Raw genomic sequence first — 11,925 nt, 5'->3', positions numbered from 1 at the left:
TTCAGCACAGACCAGGAAACCATCAGGGAATGGCATTTCATCCCAGTCCCTGGAAGCCCAAAGGTGGGCGACACACCAGTGCCCCACCAGGCAGGCTGTGTGCCAGGATGGGTGGGCACTGTATCTCCACAGGGATGGCAGTGGCTTCTCAGCTGCTGAACTGCTTCACCTCAGCATCCTGCCACAGCAACTCTGCCTCTGTTGTAGGAGGTGCAGGGTGCTGCTGCTGGGTCCTCCACTGTCAGCAGACTTAGGGAAAGGGTATGTGGGCAGCTCAGGGTCAAAATAGTTTGCTGGATGGTCCTTATCTACTGATGGAGAAGGCTTTCTTCTCCCTTACTCCCTTGGCTAGTTCTATTCAAACTGAAGGTCCTAGAGGAAGATGGATATCTGAGTGGACATGGCCTGGTACAGGCTCTGGAGGCGTATCAGGATGTCTGTGGCATGGGGATTTGCACCCCTGCTGAGAGGTGCTGTGTGCCCATGCACATTCCTAACCCAGCTCAACCAGAAAGGTACATGGATTTCCCCCAAACACCTCGTTGTGACCCGTCTGTGGCAGTGACAGCCTTTGGTGTGCTGTGTGCTGCAGGTGTCGTGCATGTGGGATGAGATCCTGTGGCTGCGGCAGTGCGTCACCGTGTCCCAGTCGTCCTGCTCCTGCATCCTGCAGACACGCTTCAAGATGCTGCTGGCCATCTCACAGATGCAGGTGAGGGTGAGCCTGGCTGAGGAACAAACACTTCTGGTGGGACACCGGGGGCCAGGCTCCCTTGGGAGCAGCACAGCCAGGAGAAGCCTGGGGTCTGCCAGTCCTGCCCACGTCTTGGTCCATGGACTGCATGTCCCTGACTTGTCCTCCCTGGCAGCACCCTGGCTGTGGGACAATGAGGTGCCAGGCATCATGGCTGTCTCATGCAGAGGGGCTGGGGACCATCAGGGTGCTTTGCTGGGCAGACTGGTTTCCAGCAGCTGCAGTCACATCCCAGCTGCACAGACCCACAAGCACTGTGCCTCCAGGATGTCCCCTGACACTCTGCTTTCTCCTGCCCTCCCACCCCATTGTGCAGGGGCTGCTGGGCATTCAGGACCTGGGCCAGATCTTCTTTGAGCCCGTCAAAGACAAGCAGGGCAACATCCTCATCGTCACTCTGAAGGAGGTGAAGACCAACCAGACGTTCGAGAGTGTCCGCTGGGTTCCCATCTGCAAGCTGCAGACCAGCCGCAAGTCCGTGTCCTCCCCAGAGGAGCCCACAGCTCTGGACACACTGCTGATCTCCATCCAGGTGTGTGTCGGGGCCCTTGGGGCAGGGCATTGCAGTGGGCTCCACTGGGGACCACCAGTGCTCACTGCTCCCCCTCGGGCTGGAAAGGTCATGGCAGAGCCCAGGCCACCAAGGGTCTGGTCCTGGCTGCAGGCAAACAGGGAGCACAGCCCAGCCAGCCTCCAAAAATCTGGTTGTTTCAAGGGGAGGCATCAGGTTGGTGCTGAATTCACCCTAGCAGCACTGGGTTTCTTGCTCTGCCTCTCCTCTTCTCCATTTGGGCTGGCTGTGCCATGGCATCAACACAAAGGCAGGTGAGAGCTGTGCTGTGAGGGCTCACTCAGTCCAGCAGTGCCTCTCTCCTCAGGACAAGCTGGCTTACCACCAGAGGAGCAGCCATGCCCTCTCCCCGGGCCTCTACCTGGGCTACTTGAAGCTCTGCAGTGCCGTGGATCAGATCCGAGTGCTGGTACCGGAGCAGCTCCCCAACATCCTGTGCCACGTCAAGATCCGCTCCAACCCCAACATCTCCAGGTGGGGCTTGCAGGGCAGCTCAGCCAGGGCAGCTCAGCCAGGGCAGCCAGGCTGCTCCGTCCCATCCAGCCTGACAGCACCATCACTTCCTGCTTCTGCTCCCGAGCTCCTGGCAGCAGTGTAATATTCCCTCTAATCCCCACTGCCTGCCGTGCAGTACTCTCAGGCACAAGGTGGGAATGCTGGGGTTATACTGTGCAGGACTCAATGATCCTCGTGGGTCCCTTGCCACTCAGGGTACTCTTTGGTTCTATGATTCAGCCTGGAGCTGATGCAAACCAAGTTCACTCTCTACCTCCACAGCTCGCACTTTCCTTGGGGTGCTGCACTTTTTGGAGAGGAACAGCTGAACAAACACAGCTCTCATAGAGCTTGTGTGTCCAGGTCCAGCCCGAGCTACTCTCTCCTTCATCTGCCTGTCTCTGTCCTTCTCCAGGGAGGAGTGGGAATGGCTGCAGAAAATGGCCAGCGTGGAGGAGTCCATTCCTGCAGAGCCAGAGGCTGACACCTCCCAGAACCCCTTGTTTCGTGAGCTCCAAGTGGCCATCAAGGAGCTGATGACCCTGGTCAACATCCCATTGCAAGAGGTAGAGGCAGGTGCCGAGGTGTGGGGAGGAGGGAGGGGAAGGGGCTGTGAGCACGTGCTGGTCACTGCAGCAGGTGGGGAACCTGTACCCCGGGCCCTCCTCACGGGAATGAAGCACCCATGAGATTTTAGTCCTGTGCAAATAGAAGGTGAGTGATGGGCAAGTCTGAAGCATCTGCCATCCCAGGGACAGTGTCTCCAGGAGCTGTTTGCCCTCACCTGTACCTCCAAAGCAAGGACAGTGAATCTGGGTTTGCATTACTGCCTGCGCGTGGTTTAGTCTTGGGCAGCATGAGACCAGCCCAACTCTGCCCCTCCGAAGCAGGCTGGCCCCTGGTCAGTGGTGGGCTGGAGCTGCAGCCCCTGGGGTCAGACTGTGTGGGGAGAAACCCTCTTCCACCATGCCAAGTATTTGCTCGGAAGGTGCCCAGCAGCCCCAGTGCCAAGGCACATGCATCTGGCTGGGCAGCTGTGAGGGCACTTCCCTGCACTGAGACCATTGTGTGGCACTTCTTCCCCAAGACCCTGTCACGGAAACTTTAACCAGTAGTTTGGAGACTTTTAGGAGAATGGAGAGGAAGTGAGGAGTGCAGATTACACTGGAAGCAAGGAACCTCTGGTTGTGTGCTGAAGCAGCAGTGTCCCCTGGCTGCAGGTGGTCCCTCTGTGCATGAGGACTTGGCAGAGGGCCCACCAGGTGATGTTTGCCATTGTTACCTTCACTGTGTTCTTGCAGGCCAAAGATTTCCGTCTGTACAGCCAAGAAGTGCTGGACTTTGGGGATCAGGTCTCCTTCCTGCTGCTGCTGCCTCCATCAGACGATGTCTGCACTGCTCCAGGCCAGAACAACCCCTACACCCCTCGCTCTGGCTTCCTCACGCTGCCGCTGCAGATCTTCGAGCTGGGTGAGGAGAGGGGATGCCAAAACCCAATCCTGCTGGCCCCCTTGTCCCCGAGACCTCCTGAGAGCTGGGTTGGGCAGTGGGGTGGGCTGGAGCTCCCTCACCTCCCTGGAGAGGAGAAGTGGAGGGGTGTGCTGAGGGCTGTCTGGCTGCACTAGTGGACAGCATTGCCTCCTCCTTGTGTTGATTGATAGGGAGGAGCGTGTAGGACATCCACAGCAAAGGACCTGATGTTTTTCATCCCCCCTCTCTTGTTTCCTCTCCCCAGTCCACTTCTTCACGTACGACCGTGAGTTCATCACCCAGTACTGCCAGGTGTCTGCCCTCCTGGAGCTGGAGTCCCTCCTCTCCCAGCAGAGCCTCAGGGAGGCTTTCTCTGATGCTGAGCTCTCTACTGCCAAGCAGAGGCACCAACAGGTTCAGGACTACATCCAGGTATGGGGTGGGAGCCATGGGACCTTCCAGGACAGTCATGCAGGAGCACCTGAGCAGAGGCTGTTCCCTGGCCTTGGTGGCTTTGGCCCCATGGGGTTTCTCTGATGTGGCTGATGGGCAACAGCAGACCAAGCTTTCATAGAATCACAGAATGGTTTGGGGTGGAAGGGACATTAAAGCTCACCTTTTTCCACCTTTTTCCACCCCCCACCATGGGCAGGGACACCTTCTACTAGACCAGGTTACTCCAAGCCTTGTCCAACCTGGCCTTGGACACTTCCAGGCTTGGTGCAGCCACAGCTTCTCTGGGCAATCTGTGCCAGGGCCTCACCACCCTCACAGGGAAGGATTTCTTCCCAATATCCCATGTAACCCTGCCCTCTGGCAGTGGGAAGTCATTCCTCCTTGAACTGTCACTCCAGGCCCTTGTCCAAAGTCCCTCTCCAGCTCTCTTGGAGCCCCTTTAGACACTGGAAGGGGCTCTCAGGTCTTCTCCAGGCTGCAGTTACTTTAGCAACTTCTTACTTCAGTGATCACATTAAAAATCCTGAGGAAAGAGCCAAAGGCTTCTGCTCTGCATGTCCCCTTCTTGCTAGAAAAGGGCCTGCAAGTGCATTTTGAGATGGACTTGCAAAAAAGCATCCCACACTACCCCTGTCCCCAGCACCCTGCCTGCCGCAGACAGGTCCTGCTGAACCAGCAGCTGCAGCACCCTCCCACCTGAGAGTGCTTTCTTGAGATTCCCCCAGACCTCTTGGGAGAGGTGTGTGGGCAGAGCCCGTGTTTTGCCGTGGGGCTTTTTTGCTGCTGTAATTTGCTGTTTGAACGGGATCCTCCGTTTCCTATTTTGGCAGCAAATGGAGGAGATCTGGCGGGAGATGCGCTGGATCATGGACGCCCTGCAGCACGCCCGCTACAAGCAGCCCTCCTGTGGGGTGTCTCTCAGCGGTTTCCTCAGCGAGGCTGGGGGGGCAATGAAGGAGAAAACCCGATCTTCCTCGTCCCACCTCGACTACCTTCCCTCCCCGGTGCCCTCGCCAGAGACCAGCTGCAAGCTCAACTCTGGTAGGGGCCCGGCTGTGCAAACTCCTGCCTGGTGGGCTCAGGGGGCTGCCCGTGCTCAGGGGGTCAGAGGTGCTGCAGTGGCTGCACCCGAGGTACAGGCAGGGCTGGAGTCAGGAGTAGGGCAGGGCAGCCAGTCTCAGCTCTGCCTGTGCCTTGGCGAGTGCAGCACGGGTGTATGACAAGGGGGTAAAACCTCGGGGGCTTCCTTGGATTCCACCTGGTGCAAACCCTCAGCCGGGGTTGTCCACACTAAGACTGAGCCCCTCTTTGCTTCTCTCACCCCCTCGCAGACTCTCACGGGCTGTCGGATGAGGAAGGCTCATCGGAGGTGTTCCTGGCCACCGACAGTGACTACGACTCCAGCCGGGCGCAGAGCCCGAAGGAGCTCGACCTGGTATACTCACCCTCAGGGCCCGAGTGCTGCAGCCGGAGAGCCGCCCGCACCCTGCAGGACAGCGCCCCAGATGTCCTGCAGACCCACGAGCTCAAGACCCCACCACTACCGCCACCACCCGAGGAGCACCGGCCACCCCCTGAGCTCTACGACAGTGACTTCGTCCTGCCCAGCCGGCAGATCGAGCTGCTGCGCATCACGGAGAAGCGACAGGCATACTGCGTCCGGACCAGCAGCCTGGACTTTCCCAAACCCCACTGCCAGGCCCCCAGAAAGTCCTGCCCCGGCTCTGTCAACAGCTCCCCGACAGAGAGCAGGACCACAGGCCACTGTGACCAGCTCAGGCTGGGGACTGGCTCCACGCCCAGCCCTGAGCGCCGCCGGGGCGGGCAGGGTTCTGAGCCCGTCTGCCGGACACGCTCGGATGAGTGGACTCAGAACTTTCCAGAACAGCAGCCAGAGCAGCCAGGGTGCTTGGCCAAACAAGGGAAGAAGCTGGGCTCTGTCACCTTGCGGGTCTGCCCTCAGTATGAAACGGGACTCTCCAAAGAGACCAGTGTCAAGGTACCGGAGCCTGCTGTGGGCAGTGGTTCGGCTCTGCTGCACCCAGAGGGACGGGGCTGGCAGGATGGGGACACAGGCAGTGGGGCTTGCATGCCCACCCTGGCACAGCCCTCCCCATCCTCCAAGGGGTGAGGTCTCCTGGAGACCCACAGCACTCCTGCCCTGAATCCCTGCTGTAGTGCTGAGGCTCCTGGCAGGACTAGGTACGTGGCTCTGCAGGAGAGACAGCCACTGCTGTGGAAGGAGTGATCCAGGGCCACCTGTAGGGAATTTAGGGTACAGGGCAGTGAAGCTGCATTTCAGTTTTTGGTCTGTGGTTCAGCTGCTGACAGTAGGTTGGCGTCACCCAGTGTGGGCAGGCAGTGACCAAAGGACACATTGGTGGGTTTCCCTCACCATGTCCTGGTGTTCAAACACATGATCCTCCCCAGCTGAAATTCAGCTGTCACCCCTCTGCCCTGTCCATGTCCCTCCCACAGCCTCCCCTCCCTGGGTCTGAGCTCCCAGCTCCAGCCTTCCCCTGGAGAGCAGAAGCCACTCGTCTCCAGCCCGCGGCAACTCCAGTGGCAGGACTCACTCCAGTCCCAGCTGGGGGAGCAGGCAGAGTTGTCTCTGTGCTGCAGGCACTGGGCTCTGCTGGTGCAGCTGTGACATGAGTCCTCTCCACAAGAGCTTTGCTGCCAAGAGCTGACCCCCCAGCTCTGATCACTCACAACTGCTCCAGGTGGGATCCCCCATGGAAGACAATCCCCAGGACAAACATCCTAGACAGGCCTCCCTCTGGATCTGCGGCCTCCTTTGGTCCCAGCCATGGAGATCCTTCCCCTGATGAAATTTCCCTTCTGAGACATTCCTGGTGCCCAGGACTGAGGATGATGGAGCAGAAAATCCTTAAATCATGGAGTACTTTGTGTTGAAACAGACCCTAAAGAAAGGGCAGAGGAAGGACAGAGCCAACGAGCTGGGGTTTGTTGCTGGGGAGGTTTGATAGCCAGTGTCTCTGCACCCAGCAGAGACATCCTAGCAGAGAGGGCTCTGCCTTGCAGTACTCTTTTCCACTTGAGGAATGCCCATAGATTTCTTTGGAATTGAAGTGCAGCCCTCGGGTTCCTGGCGGGCTGCCCACGTGGCTTTTGAAGTTGCAAAGCTCTGGACACGCCTGCTTGAAAGCGTTTTACGATGCTCCCCTCAAAGAAAGCCGAGTTCAAAGGCGCAGCTCCTCGGCTGGCATAAATCAGCTGAGCCCAGCCACGGCTGTGCAGAACTGGCAGGGCTCACGTGGGCCGAGGGCTTGGACCACCCTGCCGGGGCACTGTGAGCCCCTACGGATGTGCCAAAGGAAACCGTCGCCGTGCCCAGGCGAGGATGGATCTCCTGCCTTCGGGCTTTGGAAGTCAAGTAGCGACTCCCAGAGTTGGTAGCAGCCAACTGAGCTCATTCTCTCGACAGTATTTGGGATTCAGAGGGCTGTCCCCAGGGTAGTGGAGGGGGGGAAGGGTGGCTGTTGGTGAGAGAACCCCATAGTAAAGATGACTGCTGCTTGTGAACGGGATGAAATTTAGCGCCATGTCCCGAAGAGAGTTCAGCTGTAGTTTGGCCAAGCTGTTGTGGTCCAGCTGGTCTGATAGTCTGGACCCTACACACAAGAGGGACTTCACACAGGTCCCTCCATGGTGTCAGGAGCAAGGCTGGGACTGTCCCTCTCTAGTTACAGCTAGTGGTGGGGCAGCCTGAGCAGAGTTGTAGGTGGCACATGCAAGACTTGAGCAGTAAGGACTCGGAGAGAGCAGTCCAAGGGTTTGGGCCCTGACACCACCGGGCACCACTGAGGTGGCTGTTCCTCTGCCCTCACTGTTCCTCCACACCGTGTGCTGCCGCTGGCCCCTGCTTCCTCCTCATTCCACCTCCTTACCATCCATCTCTCCCACCTTTCTCTCTCTGCAGCTGCACATCACCAGCCAGACGTCCGCCAGGGAGGTGGTGAAGTTGGTGGTGCTGGAGATGAATGACATCTCCCGGGGCGTGCTGGGCAACTCGGCCGCCGTCTGCTACGGTGACGAGCAGTTGGAGCACTTCGGACTGGTGTTCACCTCCGACGAGAGCGAGCGGTGGCTTCCCGATGACTTCTTGCCTCTGTCCCTCCAAACCAGCCGGCCCGAGGGGCAGTTCTACGTCCGGATCAAAGAGACCTCCCCTCTGGTGCTCCAGTACGGGCCGGCGACCACCGTATGAAAGGAGGAGAGCCGACGGGGCAGCACGGGAACCTCAGCTTCCAGAGTAGACAGCTCGTCTCTGATGCTTCCTTCTTCCACAGACACCCTCTCATCAGGCGTCCACAGGGTGGAATGGGATCATACTGGGCTGTGTGTTATTTGTTTGTGTTATTTTTTTTAATTTTTTTTTTTTTTTTAACCAAAGAGACATAGAGACTCAGTTTTTCTGACAGGGGAAGAGGAGGGTGGAGTGCAGAGACCTCAGAGCTCGGGAGGAATCTCTGCAGGAATGGAATTTTTGAAAGTAAACATTTTTAAGGAGGAAGAGGGGGGAGAAAGAGAGGAAAAATATTACAAGAAGAAGAAGCAATACCTTTTTTATGCCCTTTCTTCTTTTTCTGAAAAACCTTGTTTGGGATTCACTGAAGGCAAAACCACAAAGGATTGCTGGGGAGGGCTGGAGTGTCAGTAAGGAGAGGGCATGAGCCGCAAGGCCAGCCCTGGGAAGGGTATTTTCCTATCTGCCCTCCTTTTATTGCACCTGGAGAAATGATTCTTGTGCATAGTTCTTGGAACAAAATGATATTATTATTTTTATTCTGGAAAAGTCAATAATCATTGTGCCAGAGCCACTGGAGTAGGGGAAGAGGTAAAGACCCTTTGACTTGTTTCCAAGGACCCCACGCTCATGCAGACGTGTCAATACCACTAGAGGTTTGCTTTAGGGCATCTCCTGCAACCCTGTCCCTGGGCTTCCCTGTCCTCCTGGGTGCTGTTTTGTTCTGGTGATTGTGCTTGGCCTCTCTTGTACGTCCTACAGCATGACATTTTGTTAGCCACTAGGTCTCCTGTTACCGAGGTTATTTTTCTGATCTCCTGTGGTCCATAGTAAAAATGACTGCTGCTGACTGCATATCCCTTGTCCTTCTTGCTGCTTGATGCATAGCATTCCATGATCTCCCAAACCAGCCCCAATTCCAAGGGCTGGGCTCATCTTTCCCAGGAGCTTTCCACGCTGCGGAGCGTTACATTACCGTGCAAATCGTGTGTGTGGGAGAAAAGAGCAAGTTAGATTTATTTTTCCGGGCTCCATTGCTCTGGAAGGCAGTAGAATAAGCTTGGGCATGCCAAGGCATCACCTCCACATGATGGTGGAAGCCCAGGGTTGTAGAGCCCAAGCATCTGCAGTTCAATGCATTGATCTGGTCCCGCAGCCTCCAGCAAGGGAAGAAGCCCAGGAGAGGAGTGGGAAGGCAGGAGAGCTCCCAGGTCTATCCCAACTGGCACGGGCACTGCAAGCAAGGTGTGAGTCGGGTGGTCCTTGGCAAGGTGAGGCTCCTGATGCTGATGGCCCTTCAGCAGCCACCTCGCTGCCCTTCTCTTGGCATAGAGGGGTTAGGGCTGGACAGCAGACCCCCATCCCTGGGTGCTGGGGCGAAGGAGGGGCTCTGTGGGCAGCCACATGGCTCTGCTGCCGCTCCTCAGAGGGTTGTGGCTCTCGCCTTGCGGCACACACTGTGTGGCACGGGCAGGGATATATCCCAGCACGAGCCCTTCCCCGCCCCACGTCAGAGCCACTCTGGAGGGGAGGATCGTGTGCCAGCCCCTCAGCTGGTGCAAATCAACGGCACCACATTGACGTCAGCACAGGCACCACCATGGGACGTGGAGGCGAGCGACAAAGGAACGCTTTAAAAGGCACTTCTCCCATCTCCTCTCTCCTTTACTTGTCTTCTGCCTCAAGTTAAAACCAATCCCGCTCTTCCGGGTCAAGGGAGAAGTGGGTTGGTGAGTGTATAGGTTCCCATGGAGTTTGTCCTTGTTGGGCATCCACGGGCATTGACGTCCCAAAGAGGCAGGAGCTGCAGGGTGGCCCTTCCCTTCACATGTGTCACCTACTGATGCTCAGAGCCTGGGGCAGGGGAGAGGGAAGGCATGACTGGTGGAAAACTAAATGGCTTTCTGGAAGTCACGGAATGAATAGTGTTAGATCAGGGCTACATACAGAGAGCTACATCTGGGTTCCTGATGCTCCTCAGCATGGAGCCGTGCAACTCCTGCTGCCCTTTTATTTGACCCCAAAGGGGAAAAAGGCCTCCCTTTTCCTTACGAATTTGTTCTCCCTTCCTAGAAACCCTGCTCCATTGAGAGGGATGGAGCCATGACCCAAAGCCAGATGCTGGCTCTTTGGCCAGGGTGGACATGGACCAGCTGTACCCTGCTGGGAGCTGGTTGCCCACACTTCTCTGTGGGGAGCTCTGCCTGTGGAAGGATCTCACTGGCTGTGAAGGCTTTTCTGCAGGATTTTCTCTGGCCACACAGCGACATGTATCAGTTGGCTGCAAGGAACAGTACATGGGTTTATGGGACCTCTTCCCCTTGCCTGGAAGAGGAAGAGGGAAAGAGCAAGGGCCTGGGTAGGAGCAGAGTTGGATGCAGTCAGAGTAGGAAGGGTAGGAGTTGCATATCAGTTGCATAGGAAGCCCCCCAACCAGGGGTACCAGGATGTGTGATGTCCTGATACAACACACTCCTCACAGAATCACTGAATAATTAGGGAGCTCTGGAGATTATCCGGTCAATCATAAACTCCCTGCCCATGCAGGGTCACCTGGAGCAAGTGACACAGGAACATGTCCCAGGTGGGTTTAGAAGGTCCCCAGAGAGGGAGATTCCAAGCTCTCCATGGAAAGAAGTTCTTCCTCATGTTGAGGTGGAACAGCTTGTGTTTTAGTTTATGTCCATTACTCCTTCTCCTATCACTGGGCACCACTGAAAAGAGTCTGGCACCATCCTCTGACACCCCTTGGAGGCATTTGTACAGATTGATGAGGCCTCCTCTCAGTCTTCACTTGCAAGGTGGTTGCTTCCTTTCACATTCTCATTCTCTCCTTGGGTGGTTTCATGGGTACATCCCAATGCTTTCTTCCTGAACAGGTTGCAAAGCCTTCAGATGCTCTCTTGACCTTCTCTGTGGCCAAGGAATGGGAGTAGAAACCAGTAGGCTCTGTCTGTGGCAGCTTTTAAGGCTGCAGTCTCAATGTTAAGGGCTGTGGGGAGCCAAGGTGGCTGCCCGAGGTGACATGGTGTGACAAGGCATGCTGTCAGGTGAGGAGCAGTCACCCCAGGCAGCACAAGCCCTGGTAGGTCTCCAGACAGTGGTGCAGGGGTTTGGTGAAGGGGCTTTCTCCATGGGGACCTGGCATGCACTCCACGGTACCAGTAATGGAGGAAAATTCCCAGAGCACCTGACCTCAGCCCTGCTCTCTCCCCACTTGGGGAAGCAGTGGAGGTGGATATGGAAGAGGCATCATTTGGCTTGTAGCATCCCTTTTCTCCAGTATTTTAATGGGCAAGGCAGGTGAGAATGCAGGGGGTTGGGGACGCTGCTCCTGCACAGACCTGTGTCACCCACACAAATATAACTGTCCCTGTGGTGTCCATGTCCCCAGTCCCACAGCCTGTCCCAGGCACAGAGGCACCTGTACCTGTAGCTGCACCCACCTGAGCCCAGGTGGGCACCTTTAGTGCTCACTAACCCCTCTGCACCGGTATCACAGGATCGTGGAACCATTTAGGTCGGAAAAGTGCTTCAAGATCATTGAATCCAACTGCTCCCCCAGCACTGCCCAGGCCACCACTGACCCACGTCCCCACGTGCCACATCCATACAGCGTTTAAATCCCTCCAGGGATGGGGACTCCACCACTGCCCTGGGCAGCTGTGCCAGGGTTGGAGAGCCCTTTCCGTGAAGAAATTTACCCAGTATCCATCTAAACCTCCCGTGGCACAGCTTGAGGACATTTCCACTTCTGTCCCTTGTTCCCTGGAAGCAGAGCCCAAGCCCCATCTGGCTCCCCCCTCCTGTCAGGGAGTTGCAGAGCCAGAAGGTCCCCCCTGAGCCTCCTTTTCTCCAGACTGAGCCCCCCCATCTCCCTCAGCTGCTCCTGCTGCTCCAGCCCGTTCC

At 56.9% G+C, this 11,925-nt stretch overlaps 1 protein-coding gene across 3 annotated transcripts in view; it reads left to right on the top strand.

The window, feature by feature from the left end:
- Positions 1–8,871, top strand: part of LOC116795020 (ankyrin repeat and fibronectin type-III domain-containing protein 1-like) — a 46,490-nt gene extending 37,619 nt beyond the window's left edge. For all 3 annotated transcript variants that reach the window (XM_032704315.1, XM_032704313.1, XM_032704314.1), the window contains 9 exons: positions 593–712; positions 1,071–1,286; positions 1,633–1,799; positions 2,236–2,386; positions 3,122–3,290; positions 3,556–3,722; positions 4,577–4,787; positions 5,078–5,745; positions 7,690–8,871. In XM_032704315.1, coding sequence (XP_032560206.1) covers positions 593–712; positions 1,071–1,286; positions 1,633–1,799; positions 2,236–2,386; positions 3,122–3,290; positions 3,556–3,722; positions 4,577–4,787; positions 5,078–5,745; positions 7,690–7,977 — 2,157 coding nt within the window. In that variant the 3' untranslated portion in view covers positions 7,978–8,871. The remainder of the gene's footprint in view (positions 1–592; positions 713–1,070; positions 1,287–1,632; positions 1,800–2,235; positions 2,387–3,121; positions 3,291–3,555; positions 3,723–4,576; positions 4,788–5,077; positions 5,746–7,689) is intronic.
- The last annotated feature ends 3,054 nt before the right edge of the window (positions 8,872–11,925 follow it).

This window comes from Chiroxiphia lanceolata, chromosome 16, assembly GCF_009829145.1.
Source record: "Chiroxiphia lanceolata isolate bChiLan1 chromosome 16, bChiLan1.pri, whole genome shotgun sequence".
NCBI lineage: Eukaryota > Metazoa > Chordata > Aves > Passeriformes > Pipridae > Chiroxiphia > Chiroxiphia lanceolata.
Note: the sequence above shows the minus strand (reverse complement) of the source record. Positions and strands in the feature narration are given on the sequence as shown.